The 23,356-nt window shown below is 32.0% G+C and overlaps 1 protein-coding gene across 1 annotated transcript; it reads right to left on the reverse strand.

The window, feature by feature from the left end:
• Positions 1 to 4,264: 4,264 nt before the first annotated feature.
• On the reverse strand, positions 4,265 to 15,271 carry LOC129916173 (general transcription factor IIH subunit 3). The gene is made up of 6 exons (XM_055995997.1): positions 15,125 to 15,271; positions 14,875 to 15,055; positions 14,621 to 14,813; positions 14,184 to 14,565; positions 4,576 to 4,612; positions 4,265 to 4,520 (listed from the first exon to the last, which is right to left on the reverse strand). The coding sequence occupies exons 1-6, from the start codon at positions 15,132 to 15,134 to the stop codon at positions 4,460 to 4,462; spliced, it is 864 nt and encodes a 287-aa protein (XP_055851972.1). The 5' UTR covers positions 15,135 to 15,271; the 3' UTR covers positions 4,265 to 4,459.
• Between the last annotated feature and the right edge of the window lie 8,085 nt (positions 15,272 to 23,356).

The raw sequence follows: 23,356 nt of genomic DNA on the forward strand, positions 1-23,356 counted from the left end.
GAAATGTTCTTTTTTTTAGCATTATTTTTTTTTGTATCAATATTTGGCTTGCGGCCGCGACTCCTTTGGAACTCTTGTCTATATAAATAACCAGGGCAAGGATTTTTATGCACTTAAAAACCCAAAATATGTGCATAAAATATGCACCTTAAATCTGAAAATATGCGCTTAAAACAATGAAAATATGCATTAAAAAAACACATTAAAAACCAAAAAATTAACTTAACTCCGCCAAAATTTAAACAAAATAACAATATAAATAGAAAACATAAAATCTTCTAGAATAAAACACACAAAACATTAAATTTAAATTACATATGTACACGCAAACTAACCATAAGAATAAATTTTTTTACACCACACAATATTTCCTGAATTTTTTAATGATAAAATTCTGCCTATTTGGCCTGACATAGCTTTTGAACATGGAAAATTACTGTTCAAATTCAGTTGGTGTCATTGGAGCATTTTTGAACGCAAGTATCTCTCTACCCGAAAAGTTTACCAAAACCTCTTCGTCAGGTTTTGACGAAACGATTTTTCAGCATTGTTTTACATTTTTTTTAGTTTTTTTTTTTATAAAGTCATGCAATTACCTAATTGAAAACTTCTTCAAAATTTTCAAAATTGTTTGCATAGTAGGTTTTTCACTGCAGTAAAACTAGAAACTGTGACGGTTGGAATTGTGGTAAGTGCTGCAAATGCATGTTGAAATTAAAATGATTAAGTTGCGTACCTACACCCTCCCTTTAATCAAATTAAAAATTAAGTGAAACAAAAAAAGTATTCCCTTTTTTCAAAAATATGACACAAAAATATGTGTTTATCATTAAAATACGCACTAAAAACCGAAATATGCATTTTTATGCATTTAAAGCAAAATATGCAAAAATATGCACAAATAAATGGCATTTTAAAGGAAATTACTTGATTCGAAAAACTGTCTTATTCCAATGCTTCTATTATTGCGGAAAAAAAATATATTTTTTAACATAAGAATCCGTGCCCTGTAAATAACACACTTTGAAAAACACTGGTCTATAAAAATAACGAAGTCTTTCCAATCGATGTTTTATTTTTTTTTACTTTCACGCCCCTCAATTTTGGGTTAATTGTTTGGCTTCCGGAAGGACAATGGTGTCCAACATCTTTGTTCATCTTTGAAGAACAAGGCGCCCAATTTTCCTTTGAAAAATTAAAGCAATCCTAATATTCCTCCAACCAATTTAATTTTTGCAAAGGCGCCCCTATATTTAAATCACTAAATCATAGCTAGTAATATGGAGATGGAATGTGTTTCTTTATTTTTCCGGATATGGAAAAGAATAGACCGACGAGATGAAATAGTTTATGAAGAATATCAATCAGCTCAGCTGTAGATACAGTCATATTTTTGTGTCAAAATAAATTAATATGTATTCACGAAATGGGTTATCTGTAATATATTGTAGATATTTTAAAGAATTAAATAGATGAAGATTTGAATAGTTGCAAATAGGTGCAACGTAAGCACTCTTAAACTTCCGGTATTTATTATTCTTATTGCCCACAACTTTCATTTATTTCAAACTAGATGCGAGAACTACTCCCGAGCTCATTTTCTAATTCTTGTAAAATTGACAGCTCCTCCATTTCTCATAAAAACTACGTTTGTGTGTGAGAATTGAAAAATACGTTTTTTTCGATTGGGCGTCCGGAAGCGTACGGAATGAGTCAGAAGCCTGCTAAAAGCGTTTTTTTATTAGCACGAAAATGCTTCGCTTCTCAGAAGAGAATTTCTCATTGTATATCAATTCATATACAATGGAATTTCTCTTCTTGATTTCAAAACAGAATTCACTCAAAATCACTGATATTTATGTCGTTTTTGATTGGTTCCACTCAAGGATTCACTCATTCTGAAATCCAATAAAACAGTCTGAATAGCTTCCACTCAATTCTGAAATTTTATATCTGTATTGGTGAATTATAAAATAAAATTGTTTTGCTTTTCTACTAGCATTTAATTATTTAAATATTATTGATTTTGAGTGAATTCTGTTTTGAAATCAAGAAGAGAATTTTATTATGAGAAGCGTTCTGTCTGTCTTTTTTTGTGCGAATTAAACACTTTCAGAAGGCTTCTGAATGCCTCCGGACGCTTCCGGAGAGCCAATCGAAAACGATTGAAAAAGCAAAACATTTTTATTTGATTTTTCACAACAGATATTAATTTTCAGAATTGAGTGAAAGCGATTCGAACTTTTTTATTGGATTTCAGAATGAGTGAATTATTGAATAGAAAACGATATTAATGCAGTTGAAAAAGTTTTTGAAAAAATATTGTTCAAATAAATCCAACTGTACCTGCTGGATCTACATCTCTATAATTGTATTTAAAAAAAAAGTCAGAGATAAATGTAAACTTGTAAATTGAGCCTAAATTACATGAATATTTAATTTTTTTCTTAAATTAAATTAGACTTTAATAAACTGCACTTTGTTACATAAATGCATTAACAAGTATGAGAGGTAAGACATAATCTGCTATTGCTTTTTTTTCATGATTTTAAAAAATTGTTTCAAAATTATTATTTTTTTTTTTTTTTTGAGGCGCCTCACACAGGTAAATTTTCCCAAATTCATGGCCAAAACTACAAAAAAAAAATTTGCGATTTGTTGTTTTTTTTTTAATGCCAAGTTGTTTACAAATAACATAAGCTTAGAACCTGATTGATCATGCGATGCAAATTGTAACTGTTTAATCAGTAGATGCTTTCAAAGTAGAAAATTTTAATTAACGAGGGCAGTAGCAAGGTTGGTTTCTTATAAGAAGTAGTTTGCTTTGTTTTTCATTTAATTTTTTTGGCGATTTTTAAAATAATTTTAACATGGATTCTGTTGGACGGTGTTGGGGACTTTGATTTTTTTTTAATTAGATTTTTCTTTTTTGACACAGGATCGTAATTAAGTTTCATTTTTCTTTCAAGAAATAAGCTTTCTGAATTTTTAAAAAGCTGTTCGTCTCGTGACATTACAGAAAAAATTAATTTTTTGGAACCAAAGGTTGAAATATTGAAATTTCGGAGCAAATAGAGACGTCAAAGAGACGTAAAAACTAACTATAATGCCGAAGAATTAAGCTATACTGCGCGATGCAACTGCGAGAAAAAGGGAAACTTGTTCATCAAATGTAATGAAAAATATAATATTTTCAACTCCTTCAAGTGCTGAAAAATATCAAAAGCTTTGAAAAAAATTGACCAGAAAATTATTCCATATACAGCAGAAGAAGCACGTTCAATAGTTGTTGAAGGAAAATTAACTTAGTTTCATAATAACCATATGTATCCAAACTTAAGCCTCAATAAAATTTATTCATTCATTCATTCATTGGACAGCTCGGCGAAGAAGCCCAAGAATCACGAAACAAAGATATAAAGCGTTTCCCAAGAAAATTTTCGAGTCAGCAAAATATGGAAGATGTGTTTCATAATCTCTTGGTCTCTTCTGACCCATTAATAAGTGGTTTAAGAAAACTAAATCCTAAAACAAAAAATGCGTTTCCCTCTGAAGTACTTCAGTTTCTAATAGCACCAGAGATCGAGCAAGCAGACTCAGTTACAGTTTCACAACTCACAAGTCATTGAATGATATACACACATACAAACTCACACTCATATTTATTTATGTATATATTTGCTATCTATACCTACATTATTTATTTATTTTTAATAACGACTGTTCAACTGTTTTTTTCAATCTATTGAATGTATAAATATTGTATTATTAAATGTCAAATGAAAGAAACCTTATGGCGTAATGTAAAAAAAACGACTTTCTTCATTTTTTGCTTCTTTTTTATGGATTTTCGTGTAAATTTACTTAAAAATGGTGAATTTTATGGAAATTATCTTATTTTGATATAATCATGCAATAATAAATTGAATAAACACAAAAAATAATTTTGGCCATGTTTTTGGGAAAATTTACCTGTGAGCGCCTCTTGCAATCTTGCCCAGAGGCGCCGGTAGTGCTATAACCGGCACTGGTACTAACGATTGATTTAATAACCGGAGCTGGCTAGGACCAAGTCCAAACTGGTACTCGGTCCTAAATTGACAGTTTTAGGACCTACTACTTGGGTGAAGAAATGAGTTGGTACTGATTTGAGAACTAACTTTAGGGCTAGGACCGTTAGTAGCGCTAGGACTCTGTGAAGAAATAGGCCGTTAGTGTAGTAATGCTTGACTTTTTCCAATTACAAAAACAGTGACACACAAAGTGCAGAATCGGAAAAAGAAATACAATTTATTCGATTGGCATTTTTAATCGAAAATTTCCGGACAGTTTTAAGAATTACTAAACAAAAACCCAATCAAATTGTAAAAGTGTATGAAAGCACTGATTTTTAAATCCGCCATTTTAAAAGCAATTAACGACAAATTTTATTGCTGTTACGTTGTTGTTTTTATTTTATTTAGAATTTTTTCCTTTTTTTTGTTTTAAGAGCAAGAGGACGAGGTGTTTTGAAAACGGTGCTAGAAAAAACAAAAGTTAGACAAATGAACATTGAATATTTAAATTAATTCTTACTGGCATGTTGTACAGATTGGACTAAACTTGCAGAAAACTGAAATATACAAAAATATACATACATTAACAAAAATTAGTAATTACATTATATTATTACAAATCGTTAAAACTATTGTCGAATTCCAAACAACCAAAAATTTGATCTGCGGTCGACTTCCAGTCGCTACTTTACATTCACAAAAAGAAATCGCTCTCTTTTTTTAATTTCCTAAGTAGCCAAAAATTATCATCGACTTTAGTAACGATTTTAGTAGGGACTGCAAGTGGTTGAAAGGAATTCGACATACCGTCACCCTAGTATTGAAGTGCCGTAAACGCCATTTTTACATTTGAAAACGTAAGACTACATACCCATTTCAAAAAATACAATTCGGCGTGTACGGCACTACAATACTAGGGCGACGATATGTATTTAAGATCAAGCAATGTCTACACTATATAGGAACTCACAACTAAAATCATGATACAAAAATGGACTGGAGGAATTTTAAGTTGATACTATTGATTGTTAATTAAGTGGAAACAAGACGATATAATACGGCTCCTTAATTTTGAAGAAAAGTTCTTTTTGCGCTCATAGAAGGAACTCTTTTCTCAAAGTGAAATTGGAAGTTTGTTTTGTTTTTTAAATTTTTCTTACGCCAAACAGAAATGTAGTAAAGATTTTACATAAAAGTTTATAATTTAGTGGATAGAGTTTTTTTTTTGTAATTCAATAATTAGGTACTGAAGCTTCAGAAAGACTCACAAGAATGCAAAAGTTCGCTCTGCAAAAGATCTCACTCTTGTGTAACCACTGCAAAACTTCAAACATTTTTTTGCAACTGCAAAATTTTAATACTAATGTCACTAGTGTCACAAATAATGTAGACGAGGTGAAGTTTGTAGTGGATAATAATTCCCAAAGATTCTTTAGTCTGGAAAATAACGTTGGATTGCTTTATGATCATTTTATTGATCTGGCCGGTAATATCGATAAAATCGAAAAAGTTATAGATTCCAATACAAGAGCTGCATCACTTAACACTCTTAGCAGTAAAAAAAACTACTCCAAAGTTGTAAATTCATTGAATAACTCATGTCGTTTTCTTTCACTCCAATGAGAGTACCCTTTTAGTACTTATTTTTACACTTTTGAAGGTTTTGTGTTCTTTGACGCCACAAAAGTGTAAAAAAAAAAACAATTACTCCGGAGTAATTTTAGTACTACAAAGCATTGTATATATATTTCCATAGTACTACCATGAAGTGAAACGATCTCAGGACCTCTGGTGGTAACTTAAAAAAGCAGAATTTGTATGAAATAAATACACTAAGCGCCACCTCAAAATATAGTGGTGACTTGAACTAATACTAAATGTGACTTCATGATAGCACTATAGAAATATATACAGTGACGAGCAAAAGTGGTCAAATGTTTTGCCTTTTTTGAAAAAGTTGTTTAAAACTTAGTGTTCTTCACATAAATTAAATCGTTTTTATTTTATTATTTTTCTATATTATGCCACCATTAATTTTCCTGGTTAAAATTTTAAAAAATGCTTCATTGTCCAAAAATGGAGAGTATTTGGACTTGACCAATTCTGCTCGTTTTGGAAAAAGGCTTTTGTTTCAATATATTGAGTGTACTAGAATTAATTTTTACCACTTTTAACCACTTTTAACAATGCCTCGAGATAGGATCTATCAATCTGTGAAGAAATAATTTTAAAATTATGTCGTATTTCAGCTAAATGGAAAGCTCAAAGCTCATCGCTTTTAGACTTGTGTTTTTTTACTGCGCTTACAATTTCTTCAAAAATTTCAACAGATTTTCAGCAAAAATGGGTCAGGGCCTTATGCTGACTACGCAACTGTCTTAAATTTCTGATTTCTGAAGCAATATTTGACAATTTTAAAGGTTTTGGTGGGGTCTTCATCTAGTTGAAAAATTATATCATACAACACGGAGTCTTCTTTTGCCAAAAAACTTGGTAAATTGTTTCGTTTTATATCAGGATAGGTTTGCTTGTTCATTATTTTTTCAAAATTAGCTAGCAATCTACAAGATAACACCGGAAAATATTCTTGAGTCCATAATAATTTATGTCCGTTCTATAAACTTGATAGTGCTGAAATGTTTTTTCCAGTTTTGGATAGTATCTAGATTTGCATTCTATTTCTTCTGAGTTCTCGTCAATCCAATCTACTTTTCCCATTGGTTATTGATTCTTTTTTGTGGTTATAGTTAAAGTTTAAGTAAAAGTTTTAGTAAAAATTCATCTAACCTAACGATTTTTGACTTAAAAAAAAGGTTTGGTGATGTTCTGTTTGAGTTTTTGGGGGGAGTTCCCGACCTTTGATAAAATTTGAAAATATGATGAAGAGGAAAATCTATCTTGATATAAAACGGTATAATTTAACAAGTTTTTTTTGGCAAAAGAAGACTCCGTGTCGTGTGATATCATTTTTCAACTACATGAGGACCCCACCAAAACCTTGTCAAATATTGCTTCGGAAATCTAACCGAAATACTTTTGTTCGACTAGTTTCTTACGTTCTTATTTTTACCAAAAATTTAGTGAGAAACGAGCTGTTTACTACCTAAGGGTTTGTGTCAATTAGGCTGAAAAAAAAAAACCGATCAGAAGTATAATGAAAAATATACCAAAAGTAGAACTAAGTCCGCTTCTACACGAAGACGCAAAGCGCGCGACGCACACAAGAGCAAGGGAGAAATAAGGTTCGAAAAAAGGGAAGGATGATTTTCTACCGTGAGTCTTGTGACTCTTTTTGACGTTTCTCTTTGATCTTGTTCTTTTTTTTTTTTGCTGTTCTGCTTTTTTTTATTTCGTCGGTCGCGGAGTCTGCTTCGTCGGATGTGTATTATTTGCGTGTATAGTAACGTTTTTAATTTATTCAAAAATTTTCGCAAATTTGCGTCTTCAAAAAATACTACGTGTAGAAGCGCGGAACTCACCGAAACGAAAATCAAAAGGAAATTCGAAGATAATTTATGCGCCTTGCGTCTTCGTGTAGAAGCAGACTTATCAACGAACACTTATTATGCTTCATATGTTAATATTAATTTTTTTTTCAATTCATACATTTTTTTCCTAGGCCTGTTATCACTATTTTTTCAAGGAAATTATCCACTTTTGCCTTGTCACACACACAATTACAAAACAAAAATTACTCTCATTATGTTCTATCACTCCAGACAAAGGAGTAAAAATTAAGAGTACTCCTTAACCCTATGTCGGCAGACGGGTGAGAATTTGGCAAGACAAAAATAAAAAAATAAGAATTTTTCAAAAAAGTAGTCGCAAAAAAGTCTCTTTATAATGGTGAAAATATATTTTTTTGGAACTGTGAGTCATCAATTTCATGTATGATTCTCCATAAAATATTGAGACTGAAAAAAGTTCTAGCGACATGAAAAAGAGCAAACCAAATTCGCACCCGTGTGCCTATCAAGTCAAAAAAGAGGTGTGCCTACAGAGGGTTAATAGAGTGAAAGTAAACGACATTAGACAATACCCTTTATGAGGTATTAGACAGTAAAATAAATAAAATTAATTCGGAAATTGAAAAAAATTCGCGACTTTTGACAAAAATCGATGAAAATTTGATTTTGATTAATAATAATTTTAAAAATTACAATTAATTTTATAATTCAAGCAATACTAAAATTTCTGAATCTGTTTTCAAACTTTCAAAGGATTTTGAGAGTTTGACTACACTACTAATTTTTTACATCATCTATAAAGTGAAACATTTTAAAAAATATTAATTTTCCCTATATCCTACATACTCAGATAATTGTAATGCTTTCTCCTAGAGCAGGGCAGTCACCCCCTAATTCGATTATCGACAGACGACAACGTTTTGACGATAGACTTGCTTTACTTGAAAACGCTAATCACTTTTTATTAGACGACAACATTTTGAAGATTGAAAATTTGCTTTTTGTGAATTATTTCTTACAAACACCACAACAAAAATTTAATGTGCAAGTAAAGGAAATTTAATTTTAAGTAAAGGGCAATTTATGTATATTAATTGATTGAGGTACATCATTGATGTTCGTTTTCACATCGGAGCGGGGTTGAAAAAAGTATTATTTTTGTAAAAAAAATGTTTGCGTTAAAAAAATAAATGCATTTAATATTTATTTCATAATATTCGTCGAATCTTTTACAATTATGACTATTTGGGCTTATATTTATTTTTTTCGAAATTGAATTAATTTGAAGCGTCCAGAATCTTAAGTGTTCTAAAAGTGTTTAATTCGCACGAACATGATAGATAAAACGCTTCTCAGAAGAAAAATTCTCTTCTTGATTTCAAAACAGAATTCATTCAAAATCACTTATATTCAAATAATTAATCGTCCGTTATATCTTATTATACCAAATTTTCTAGTGGAAAAGCAAACATTTTTTATTTGATTATTTACCAATACAGATATTTAATTTCAGAACTGAGTGGAAGCGATTCAAAATGTTTAATTGAATTTTAGTATGAGTGAAACCAATCGAAAACGACATTATTACGACTTTTCAAATCAGAGAAACTTCTCTCCATATAAACTGCTTAGGATATACTCGTATTGGATCAGGCATAATTTGAAATATTTTGGAAGGTTCTCAATCTGTGGTGTGGTTGAAACAATTTTGACGAGATGATAGTTACGTAAAGCAAAAAACGAACAATCACACGTTAATGATTATGGTTTCATCGATTATCATTTCAAAAATTACGGATAAATTTTTGACAGTTAAAAACATCTTTTCACCTCAATAATGACAACAATTTATCTTCGGCTAAATATTTAACCCAGTCCTAGTACGGGAAGGTTAGATTTTATTATATGGGGTCTGGGAAAAAATTCCAAAATGCATTTTGACTTCAGGGCCCTATTGCACCAACCACTTTGGACTTTGCACTTTCCATTTTGCTACTTTGCACTTTAACTTTGCAAATTCTGTTGCACCAAACTCCAATTTGCAAAGAGGAAATTATTTTTTTGAAAAGTAAAACAAAAATTCCTTATTTGCAAATTTTGTTGCACCAACCACAAATTTGCAAAGCACAAAGTACTTTACTGAAAAGCACAAAGTTTTGCCAATTTGCAAAGAATTCTTTGATTTCGTTGCAACAAAAAAAAAACTTTGCACTTTCCATTTAAAATTCTGCAAAGTTTTGCATAATAATAATATGCAAAGACAAAATTTGATTTGCGGATGGCCATTTCTCGTGTAAAGTTCGGGTATATTAAATGATAATTTAAAATAAATCGCTTTGAACGACTTTTTGAAGATGAATAGTATAGTAAAAGTTACGTGAGTGATGTAAAATTAAGAATACATTTTGAAATTATAGTCCAGTAATTTTAGGTTTTATCTGCGGAAAAATTCCTACTGGGCTGAATTTTGGTATAGACCTTCGTAACGGCGTTGTAATGAAGATGTGAAAAATCGACATTGATATCGCGCCGGCGCACAGAGGAGTATTCGACCCCAAAATCCGGTCATAAGTGAAAACAAAAAAAATTGCATTCGGCCCGTTATTTTTTGCTTTTCGCATTCCTCAATACCCATACTAACTAAAACCGGTTTCAAATAATAACTGTTGACCCCCTAATTCCCAAGATCTTAGTCTAAATCTAGTCGATTTTATAAGCTCAGGCCACAAAAGCTTATTTTGTTTTTTTAATCATTAACACTGCAGTCTGTTTTTTATTGTGATTTGTGATAATATTGTGAAAAATTTTTGATGCATGTCCAAGGTCAAGGTATGTACTTTATGTAAATACAGAAATTTCCATATATTTTATTGAAAATATATTAAAAATTGAAATGACAAGAGTGCATAGAAAAACGTGAACATTTTGGAAATTTCCGGTAAAAAAAAGTGTTTTTGTTATAGTCTCGGGTATGATCGGGCAAAAATTTTTCTTATATATTTAACTGTACATCTTTGTCACCTCATGCACAAACAAAAAATTTCCACATGTTTCCACCTTTTTCTTTAATGGGGTTTTTTAGTCTTGAGGTATTTTAAGTCAAATTGCCTTTCGTTTCTTAAAAAAACTACTTATTTTCAAATTTTTGTTTTCTTTAACCTTAAATATGAACAATATTTGAAAATTTCATCTAAAAATTAGTTATAGTTATTATTATAGAATTAAATAAAATTGAAAAACAAAACTTACTTAATTTTTTTTTTTTTAATTAACCCGAAAATTTTTTTCAGTGTAACTTTTACTATATTATAAGTTTTAAAATAATGTTTTAGGCCAATTCCAATAAGAAAAACATTAAAAATATTTTTGATCGGATTTTAAGGTCGAATACTCCTGTGTGCGGCGTTAAGAGTTATAGAGGTCAAAAGGTCACGAAAATCAGTTTTTCGCATATATCTCGCGACTTGTTGCTCGTAGGTCAATAGGAGTCTGTACAAAAACTGTTTGTCATAAAATTATAGGATATATTGCCTTATGCATTTTTCTGTAAAACCAACCGTTTTCGGAATAGACCGATTTCAAGCGTAGGCATAATACATGATACGTAATAATAGGTTTGTTTTATTTAAGAGTGAATAATTTTTTATTTGAATACTGAAACGTTTTGGTCTCAGGGTAAAGGGATTTTTTGAGGGCCAAAACACCCCAAATCAATCTTGGACTACTTCTAAGAGTCATATCGAAACTTTATGTTGTTTGAATGACGACGTTATAATAAATTCTCTTTCTCAGCGCTCTACTCCGAAAACGGTTGATGTTACAGAAAAATGCATAAGACAATATTTGTAGATAATTTTATGACAAACAGTTTTTCTATAGACCCGTATTGACCTCCGAACAACAGGTCGCGAAATATCATATCGAAACTTTATGTAGTTTGAATGACGACGTTATAATAAATTCTCTTTCTCAGCGCTCTAATCCGAAAACGGTTGATGTTACAGAAAAATGCATAAGACAATATTTGTAGATAATTTTATGACCAACAGTTTGTCTATAGACCCCTATTGACCTCCGAACAACAGGTCGCGAAATATATGCGAAAAACTGATTTTTGCGACCTTTTGACCTCTATAACTTCTAACGCCGCCGCACAGTGCGTTGATTCAGTGCAAAGTATGGAAAAAATTCAAAACAGCCTAATTTTTATGATCTTTTCTTTTAACATTATTTTTTAGTCTCTTGGCAAGTAAATAGTGTATAAAAACATTTTTTATTTCGGTTATAAGTTTTTGTCACATAAGTACACTAAGGATTAATATTTTTATAACTCAAAAAGTGCGTTTTTCATACAAATTGTGTGTAAAAAAGCTTGAAACAATCAGTCATAGCTAGCAGGGACGCGGATGAATGATACCTTTTTGGAAAGGTCGTATTTTCCACTTTATAACCTATTAACTTTTTTGATGAATGCACGTGAATCAAAAATTATGCTGAACTTTGAAAATAAGCTGTTTTTGTGAGAAATAAACCGTTACTTTACCGGTTATTAAAACGATCTAAGACTTTGGAGTGCAAAAAAAAACCAATAAAATATATTAAGCTTACCCTTCTTGTGAGTATCCAATTAAAAACCGGTTTAATTGGAGCAATTTAACTCCGTGGTGCAGCTATTCGTAAATCATCACTCAATGGCCTACTTTTGACATGTTACCTTTAAGAGGTTGTGTAGCTTGCTGTAGTTGCATTTTACAAAAAAAAAATTACAGTTCATCTAGTTAGACATCTGGCTATAATTTTGCATTCTTCAAAACCGGTTTTAGAAGGTCAAATTTTCTGACTTTTTTCCACTGGTCGCCGCACTGTGCGCCGGCGCGATATCAAAATCGAGCCCAGTAGGAATTTTTCCGCAGATTGGGTAAAAAATGCCTGAAATTACTGGGCTATTAGGAATAATTAACTATTAAGAATATATAACTATGGTTAGTATGTGAAAACAAGTTGAAGAGGCATTGTTGGAATTTGTTGTGTTCTTTTTGCAAATCATTCAGGAACTATTTGTTGTTAGATAATGTTTAACTGTCAAACTACCAATTTTTTTTAGAATAATGCCAATTCTATTATTATAACTGAAAATCATGTTTTCATTCAAAATAAAATTTCTCTCATCATATAATTTCAAAAATTAAATTTTATTTTAATTTTTCCGCTGATAAATAAAAGAAATAAAAATGTTTGAATAGTCTTGAAAACCAAACATCTGAATTCACTGATCAACACACTAAACTCAGATCATGAAAGTGAATTGGAAATAGTTACAAATCGTGGCTATTTGACACGTCAAAAGGAGTTTCGGAACGATGTTCAGCTGTCAAATAGTTACAAATTGTAACTAAACAAAAGACCATAGTTCGATATTATAAACATAAATAAACTATGGTAAAATAAATAACACACCGCTTCGCTCTACTTCATGGCCACATAACCTCCTCTAGAACTTCCAACCACCTTATTCAAAATTATACGTCATTCAATGAATGATTGCAATTTAAAGTTAAAATAATGATATTATATTGATATTAAAAATTTTATTATTTTCTTCTTTAAACAAAATTGCAGGAAATCAACAGTCTGAGTAACTATAACCAAAAAAAATAACAAATGATAAAAGTAAAGTACAATAAAATTTCAAAAGATATCGTTGTTTAAGTAAAAAAATTAGATTTCAACCTTTTTAAACAACGAAAAGAAGTTGAAAGTTTACTGCTTTACTTTGCAAATTTTCAAATTTCGCAAAGTTCCATTTTTAGTTGGTGCAACGCCCGCACTGTCGAAAGGAAGGTATTAAACGCTTTATACCTTTCACACGTATTCACAGATAGGAAAACAAGAGAAGAATAAGAGAGATGTATACTAATCATCTGAAATTAAATTTGCGGGTGTTTTGAGGTAAGGGGCGTACGAGTCGGGCCTCTAGATATACCTCCTCTATGTACCACATTTTGCACAGTCGCAGTCATTAGGACGGCATGACAAACTTGAAGATTATTTGTGCCCTTAATTATGAAAGTGGACTAAGTCACTGCCAAAAAAATTATGAAAACTAGAATACAAATAATTGATATCATTTAATAGTTCGACAACACTCCAAAGCATAATTACTTTATATAGACTTGTTTATTACTCCTCTAATTGTTTCAAGGAGAAATACCATTAAATCGTAGTAATAAAATTATTAGGTTTATTTTTTATGAAACTATTCAAAAATTGACTTAGTCCACTTTTATAACCAAGGGCACATTTAATTTCCTACAATATATGTTAAATAACTTTTTTTTAAACAAGGCAAAGGGTGGTTTTCTTATTTTTGTTATATCGTTGTAAAAATGGGGTAATAAAAGATCTACAACTTTCACTACGATTTAATTTTCAAAAAAAAGCTAAAAATAAAAATAAGAATAAGAAAATCACCCTTTGACGTGTTTCAAAAACCATCCTAGCTCCTAAAACAAAAAATTTGGAGGGGGTATTAACCCCCCCCCCCCCCCTTTAGTTCGCCTGTGGTTGATTAACTTTGTTGTGATTACGCATACAATACCGAATCGAATAGAAAGAATATAAATAATAAGCTTAATTCAATAGACTTTCAGTTTTTACTCACTTGATAAACATGCTGAACAAACATATCCAATATCTATAACTTCTCTATGACAGAAACAAGCTGCCCTATAATCAACTTTCTCAACTGGAGGAAGCACCAGTTTTTTTCTTGATTGTGGATCTGGCAAAAACACCCAAAGCAAGTACTGCAACATTCCTTCTATTTGAGGCAATCTTAAGTAATGGCCACCTGTAATATCGCAGCCTTGTTGAAACAGTTTTAACGTTTTGTCAATAGCACAAACATCTAATGCAATTTTCAACTTTCTTGCAGTGAAAAATACATTCATGTAAGTTAGATATTGTGATGCACATTCATTACTTCCCGTTATGACTAAGATTCTCGAATTAATATTGATATTGTCATCCTTATGTCGTAGGACCTGTTAAAAATTGTCTAGGTAAATCGTTTATTATGAAGCAGCTCAACAAAATTACATTATTGATGTGACACAATGCAAGAGTCATGCATCCCGCAAGCTTTGACTCACATAGTGTTGTGATCTTTGGGGCAGAGTTCATTATTGAGCATAATCTTTGTTTTATGGTTTTCTCGACTAGAGTAAAAGCTTCGTATTGACCATCGACTTGTCGAAATTCCATCGGACTCGTTACAGGATAAAGGTATTCACTTAAAAGATAAACGTAAATTCCCAAGTTGTGGAGAGGGAGTTTATACAAAAATTTACTACCTCGCATTGTGATGACATGAAAGTACTGCTAGTTTATTTTGAGTTTTCTGCATTAAATGAGTATTTCCAAAAGCAATCGTGGAATCTATTAATTGTGTAAGATACTGAGGATTTTGGCGCAATAGACGAAGCGATGGATTTGTATCTAGCACTATAACAAGTAGGCTGATACAATTTGTATCTGAAACGGTATTTGCAAAAGTATTATAAGTATTATTATAACTGTATAATTATTTTTGTTTGGATATACCTTCTTCCATGGCAGAACTTTATTCTTTTACATAAACTATATTTGTTTATTATGTATAAAAGGTTTTTTTGCGTACACCTCAAGATAAACAAATGTGAATATTAGGCGCCTACCGCCATAAAAAAAAGAGCCATCGACAAACTATACCAAGACTGGAAACTTTCGTACGTCTTGTCTTACCTCCCAAAACCCATTTGTAAACCGTGTTCTCTGTGAATATATCTGTGGCAACAAGGAATAACAATATAAGTCAACTTATGAGATTTTCACAAAAGCTGATGCACAATAAGCGATTCTATCTACCATATTTTTTTCGTATTTTTATCTTAAGCGGTTTTTGAATTACAGGTAAAAGAAAAATGACATTAGAATTGACTTCCCCTTCAAGCAAACAGGTCCGACCTCGGTCCGAATCCGCTCCGCCTGAGGCGGAGCTGAGTCCGACTTCGGATCAGAAACTGGTCCGAAGGCGGCTCAAATTAGTATGGAAATTATAATCACCGCGAAGTCGATTGCATATGTATTGGTGAGGTGAAAATCTCCATTCCGAGAAAACGGAGCCGAAGGCGGACCTGAGCCGGAGCAGCGAAAACCTACCAGAAAGAGGAATAAGAAAGGGATGACATTTCGCATTTGCGACCAAAAAAAGAACAAGATTTATTTTTTTTTCACTGAAACTGTTTTATTTTATTTTGGCAAACGAAATTTTCACAATAAATACAATATAAAATACAATACATTTTTTTTCATTTTATTTCATTTGATGCTGCTGCTGTTGTTGGTGTTTTTTTAGATGCATGTTTCACCTTCTAGATTTTTCTTCATTTTCTTCATTTTTCATCTTTAGAGATTACATCTACAACACAAGAAGAAACAACATTTTAACCCAAACACTTTGAGCGATATATAAAACATACCTTTTTTATTTTCCATATTGTTTATAATTTAATAAAATTGTTTATAATTAATAAACTAACATTATACAAACAACGACACGAGACACGACGCGACCAAACACTTCAACAAAAAATAACAAAATGACGCTTTGGCTCTTGTTGGCCTTGTCTTTCTTTTCCTTTTCTCATTTTTCACCACGATTCTCGTTCGACTTTGTGTTTATACACAAAAAGTTGCAAGTGTGTGAGTGCAAGCCCGATTTTCGCGGTCTGAGGTCGGAGTTTCTTTGTTGAACTCAGTTTTCTTGCTTGAAGGGTCTTATGGGAAGAGGTGCGTTCTTTTTCTAACAATAGTTAACTATTGTTAACTATCGTTAACTTTTGTCGTTCCTATACTACAAAATAGTTACGATTTGTAACTATTTGACAGATGAACATCGTTCCTAAACTCGTTTTGAAGTGTCAAATAGTTACAAATCGTAACTATTTCCAACTCACCTCCATGATGTGAGTTGAACCCTCATGAGATTGTTGATGTGTCAAAGTGTATGTTTTGTTTAAAAAACAAACTCAAAGATTTATTTCCTTTTTGAAATAAGCGGAAATAAAAACAGAGTTTTGTAATTTTTTGATGAAAGATAATTTATTTTGAATAAAAAACAAAATTTTTTGTTATAATAATGGATAATAATGGAAATAAAAGTATTCTCAAAAGAAATTTAGCTGGTGGTTTGACAGACTAACAATCTCTAACAATAAATCGTTCCTAAATGATTTGTAAAAAATCCAACGATTTCTAACAATGACACTTCAACAATAATTTTTGACATAACAACGATCGTTGACTATTGTTAGAAAAAGAACGCACCTAAGGCAAACTTTCAAAACGCTCTCCTGAAAAGTTGTAAAAACTGACTTAAGGCTTGGCCACACCGGAGGGTACATGCGGGAGCGGTACGGGTAATTGTATGAAATAAATTTCAAACTGACATATCAACGTTCAGATGTGGAATTTTTTTCATACAATTACCCGTACCAATACCGCATGTACCCTTCGGTGTGGCCAAGAATTTATGTTGTTTTTCCTTGTTGCCACAGATATGTGCCCATGATTATGAAAGTGGACTAAGTCACTTTTTGCATTGTTTAAAGAAAAACTTACATAATAATTTTCCTATAACGATTTAATTATATTTCTTTTATGAAATCGCTAGAGCAGCAATAAAAAAGTTTATTAACTGCAATTTCGCTTTCAAATAAACTTTACCCCTTAAATAATAATTATTTTAAGGCTAGATTTGAGGCCATTTTTAGGAGTGGCTTAAGTCCACTTTCATAATTAAGGGCACATATATGTGAAAGCCACAGTACCCCACAGTCATAAACAAAAAATACCAAGAATGGAAACTTTCGTACGTCTTTCCCCCCAAAACCCTTAAAGGCTTGGCCACACCGGAGGGTATGCGGTATCACAGTACACATAAAGGCTTGGCCACACCGGAGGGTACATGCGGTAGCGGTACGGGTATTTGTATGAAAAAAATTCCACATCTGAACGTTGATGTGTCAGTTTGGAATTTTTTTCATACAAGTACCCGTACCGCTACCGCATGTACCCTTCGGTGTGGCCAAGCCTTAATAAGGTAATATATTCCGAACGTTGTCAAAATTTGTTTGTCAAAAATGGGCACCAATCTGTCAGGACGGCCTTAATTTTTATATTTCAATCGCAGTAAACAGGAAATTTGTTTTTGTTTTAATTTATTAAATGTCATTTAAAAATATTCATGCCTATTACCGAAGACGCAGATGCACTGCGGCGGGAGTGAGAGTCACTATCACAAGATTTCGTATTACCGAAGCCACCGGGGCGGAAGTGATAGAATGACATTCGGCTGTGTAAAAGTCAAGAATGACATATGTCGGTAAGCAGTTTAGTGTGTTTTCGTGGATCGATAATACAGTTCATCCCGGGGAGTTCACAGATTGAAATTTGATTCGGTTGCGGATCGAGTAGATTCCCGGGGACTGAGTCACTGCGTCTTCTGTAATAGGCATGATTATAAATTGAAAAATAACAAATTTTCTTCGTGTTTCATCGCGGAAAATGGTAAATAATTGTTTAGAAATTAGTGGTGTGCGTGGTTTATCGGTTTTTGTGCGTTTTTCGTCTGTATTTTAAACAATTAAGAATTCGGTAGCTGACATTGGTCGCCAAAGTGTCATGTTTTGACAATCTGGCGACCAATGTCAGTTCGGAATATATTACCTTTTTATGTGTACTGTGATAATAAAGGCTTGGCTACATTGGAGGGTATGCGGTAGCGGTACGGGTAGCGGTGAGGGTACTTGTATGAAAAAAATTCCAAACTGACACATCAACGTTCAGGTGTGGAATTTTTTTAGTACAAATCTGTGGCCACAACCAATAACCGCTTAAGTGAGTTAAGATAAAATTTTTTGAGAGGTCTTATATGATGCCCATTTTTGACAAACAAATTTTGACAACGTTCGGAATATATATTAGCCGTTTTTTATTATCACTCGATCCATATAGATCATTAATTAAAATGTATTACAACAACTACATGAGATCTTGCTTTTCATCAGGATCACGAATCGTGATCTTGCTTTTCATCAGGATCATGAATCGTGATCTTGCAAGATCTCATGTAGTTGTAATACATTTTAATTAATGATCTAAATGGATCAAGTGATAATAAAAAACGGCTATTACCTTATTATGTGTACTGTGATTTTTGAAAACGTTTGGAAGATATTACTTCCACTTGGCATCACGGCACCTGGTGGATAGCGACGAAAACCTGAAAGTTATATCCCTGCAAACCAAACCTCAGTAGTTTAGGGGACTTTTTGACTTTTCCTACATTTTATATTTTCTAGTGAAACCAGTAAAACCTTGATAGCCACAGCCACAGCAACATCAAAAAAATTTTTCGCTGCTCCATTTGAAGAATAAAAATAAAAACAATTTAATTTAAAAAATATATAATCTTCTCAGTGTTGAGTGTTATTTGTGAAAACTATTTTCTCTAAACACCACACAAATTCTTCGGCACGCCACAAAAATTTATTTCCACCATCAAAATGCACAGCCTCAGCCTTGTGCATTTAGAAAAAAAAGGTAATACAAAAATGATACAAAAACAACCACCAATTGATTTGGAAAATAAAGGTATGCTGATTATAAAATTGATAAATTATAAAGTTGTTGATTTTTCTGTCTTCTAGTGGCGATCAATTCCAGACATCATTGACTGAGTTTACAGCAGCTTCAGCCTTGAGCATTTAGAAAAAAAAATCAAACAAGATACAAAAACTACCACCAAAGTGCAGACTGCAGAGTATTTTTTTCTTTTTCATTTTTCTCAACTGGCCAGGCCACAGTCGCGTGCCCAAGGATCTTTTTTTTATGTATTTTGTTTTCAAAAAAAAAACTATTTTGTGTTTTTCCAATAAAATATTAAATAATAGTTGTTTAAAAGAATGTTTGTTTTGAAGATTTTTTTATTTTCAGATGAAATTAAAGTATGGATTTTAGCAGTACGGATATAAACCCATGAAAGTGCTCCAAATAAGTACTTTAAAAGTACAAGTTTCAGTGCTTTTTCTGTAGGTAAAAAAGTACTGGAAAATGTACATCAGAACCACTTCCAGAAGTGCTTCGCTGATGCACTTTTGAAGTACATTTGTCTGTATTATTAATGGAGGGGAAATTTATTTCATCTTGCATGCAAGAAAGAGATAGCTGCTTCACGTATTCTTATATACAGAAAGTATATAACTGAGTTTTTTCCCGAGCTCCTATCTTTTTTCAGTGGAAAAGAAGTACTTCTTTAACGTACATATTTCACCGGTTTTTTCTGTAGTTCTGCGTTTGCTGGGATAGATTATTTTCCGATTTGCCGCTCAATGTAATTTCCATAAGAAAAAAATAAAAAAGACGTCGAAAAACATTTATTTTACGAATTGATTTTATATGTACGAGTATCAATGTTATGATTGTAAAATGATAATTATTATGTGTTTATATCTAAATCAGGTTTAAAATATATCAAAAAGTATAATAATACCTGTGTAATTTGTATTTAAAAGTGCAAGCGAATCGCCTGAAAACAACAAAAAATACTATAAAACATAATAGAAATTATTAAATATTCTTTAATTTGTTTTGCTTTTTCACAAATAATAGTAGGTAACCATTTTTTTTTTTATTTTCAACAATTTTGAAAGAAAATTAAACCAAAATAGTTTCTATATTTTTTGTAGTATTTGTTCTTGTTTTCCTGCGATTTGCTTCCCTTTTTGGAGACAAATTAAATAGGAATTATTATTCTTTTTAATACATTTTAAACCAGATTTAGATATAAACACATATTATTATCATTTTACAATCATAAAATTGATACTCGTTCATATAAAATTAATTCGTAAAATAAATGTTTTTCGAGGCCTTTTTTGTTTTTTTCTTATGGAAACTACATTGAACTGCAAATCGAAAAAAAAATCTATATCATTTTCAGGTTGTCGCTACAAGTGGTAGATGGCGTGGAGAGCTATTTCCTAAGTCATAATAAGGCACAGTACACATAATAAGGTAATATATTCCGAACGTTGTCAAAATTTGTTTGTCAAAAATGGGCACCAATCTGTCAGGTCGGCCTTTAATTTTTATATTTCAATCGCAGTAAACAGGAAATTTGTTTTTGTTTTAATTTATAAAATGTCATTTAAAAATATTATAAATTGAAAAATAACAAATTTTCTTCGTGTTTCATCGCGGAAAATGGTAAATAATTGTTGTGTGTGGTTTATCGGTTTTTGTGCGTTTTTCGTCGGTATTTTAAACAATTAAGAATTCGGTAGCTGACATTGGTCGCCAAAGTGTCATGTTTTGACAATCTGGCGACCAATGTCAGTTCGGAATATATTACCTTTTTATGTACTGTGGTCAAAAATAAGCACCAATCTGTCATGTCGGCTTTTAATTTTTATATTTCAATCGCAGTAAACAGGAAATTTGTTTTTGTTTTAATTTATAAAATGTCATTTGAAAAAAATTATAAATTTAAAAATAACAAATTTTCTTCGTGTTTCTTCCCGGAAAATGTTCAATTGGCGATTGGAGCACATACTACTAGCGCCGCAGTTTCAACTTTTGAACTAATTTTAATAGGACCCCTTCAAGCAAATAAGTCCGACCTCGGTCCGAATCCGCTCCGCCTCAGGTGGAGCTGAGTCCGACTTCGGCTCAGAAACGGGTCCGAAGGCGGCTCAAATTAGTATGGAAATTATAATCACCGCGAAGCCGATTGCATATGTATTGGTGTGGTAAAAATCTCCACACCAAGAAAAAGGAGCCGAAGTCGTACCCGAGTCGGAGCTGTGAAAACCTACCAGAAAAAGGAACAAAAAAAAAAAAGAATTGACGCATTTGCGACCAAAAAAGAACAATGTATATTTTTTTTTCGTTGAATTTTTTTTATTCTAACAAACAAACTTTATTTTAATCAGAATAAATACAATATAAAACTTGAAATACAATAAGTCTTTTAATTCATTTGTTGTTGCTGCTGGTTGTTGGTGTTGTGTAGAATTCTTTCATTTCGCGAATGATGTCGTCTCACGCCAAAATATTTTTTTTTTCATTTTTCGAACTTCCACTTCCCGGTTGCACATTGAAAATCGCGACTTGCAAACCCAACATTTTTCATAGTAAATTTTACATATTTTTATATTATTATTTAATATATTTTAAAAACAATTAACTGAACAAGACACGACACAAGACACTTCACAAATGGAATAACGAAATGACGCAGTTTTTTTTTTGGCCCTTGTCTTTCCTACGTTCTTTTTTCCTTTTCACTCTTTTTCACCACGCTTCTCCTTCGACTTTGTGTTCATTCACAAAAAGTTGCAAGTGTGTGAGTGCAACCCCGTTTTTCTCGGTCGGAGTGTCTTTTCTGAACTCCGTTTTCTTGGTTGAAGGGACGGATGTTTACATTTTGTATTTCTAAAAATGGCGTCCATGTCAAAAGACCTACCCTTCAAGCAAACAAGTCCGACCTCTGTCCGGATCCGCTCCGCCTGCGGTGGAGCTGAGTCCGAATACGGATCAGAAACTGGTCCGAAGGCGGCTCAAATTAGTATGGAAATTATAATCACCGCGAAGTCGATTGCATATGTATTGGTGTGGTGAAAATCTCCATTCCGAGAAAACGGAGGCGAAGTCGGACCCGAGTCGGAGCAGCGAAAACCTACTAGAAAGAGGAACAAAAAAGGGATGACGTTTCGCATTTGCGACCAAAAAAGAACAAGATTTATTATTTTTTTCACTGAAACTGTTTTTTTTTATTTAATTTTGGCAAACGAAATTTTCACAATATATACAATATAAAATACAATACATTTTTTTCATTTTATTTTATTTGTTGTTGCTGCTGTTGTTGGTGTTTCTTTAGATGCCCAATCGCATGTTTCACCTTCTTCCTTTTTCTTCATCATTAGAGATTACATCTACAACACAAACAGAAACACATCACTTTAATCCAAACACTTTGAACGATATATACAACATACCTTTTTTTGTTTCCATATTGTTAATAGTTTGATAACGAAGAAAAAAATAACAAAAATAATAAAAATTATTTAAATTATTTCTATTTTAAGTGGAGCTATTGAATATAATTCTATTTTAAAGTTCAAGTGACCTCAACTCCAAATTTATAAAGCGTTTCGCCCAGGTACAACAGTGGGCTCATCAGTTAGATCTGTCGTACCCTTACTAAGACGCCTTATTTTGGTCGATGTTTACCGACACTATATAAAACTCACAGCATGAATATACTGTGAATTCTAATATTCAAAGGGAATTTGTTTAAATTCAGACCTTAGAAAAATGTATGCCCGTGGTCAGGCTGATATAATAACGAAGAAAAAAATAACAAAAATAATAAAAATTATTTAAATTATTTCTATTTTAAGTGGAGCGATTGAATATAATTCAATTTTAAAGTTCAAGTGACCTCAACTCCTAATTTATAAAGCGTTTCGCCCAGGTACGACAGTGGGCTCATCAGTTAGATCTGTCGTACCCTTACTAAGACGCCTTATTTTGGTCGATGTTTACCGACACTATATAAAACTCACAGCATGAATATACTGTGAATTCTAATATTCAAAGGGAATTTGTTTAAATTCAGACCTTAGAAAAATGTATGCGGATTGGCATCCGTGAAACAGTACTGTAACTCTAGCCATAAAACACTTGGTGGTAGCACCTTCAAGATGTTGTTGTTGTTCAAAAATTATA

This window comes from Episyrphus balteatus, chromosome 1 (genome assembly GCF_945859705.1).
Source record: "Episyrphus balteatus chromosome 1, idEpiBalt1.1, whole genome shotgun sequence".
Lineage (NCBI taxonomy): Eukaryota > Metazoa > Arthropoda > Insecta > Diptera > Syrphidae > Episyrphus > Episyrphus balteatus.

Excerpts from the sequence above, each read along its gene's own strand:
- LOC129916173 (XM_055995997.1), bottom strand. Across the intron at positions 14,814-14,874 it reads TCATGTCATCACAATGCGAG|TGAATACCTTTATCCTGTAA; the intron begins GTAGTAAATTTT and ends TTATCTTTTAAG. Across the intron at positions 14,566-14,620 it reads CATTGTGTCACATCAATAAT|GTCCTACGACATAAGGATGA; the intron begins GTAATTTTGTTG and ends AATTTTTAACAG.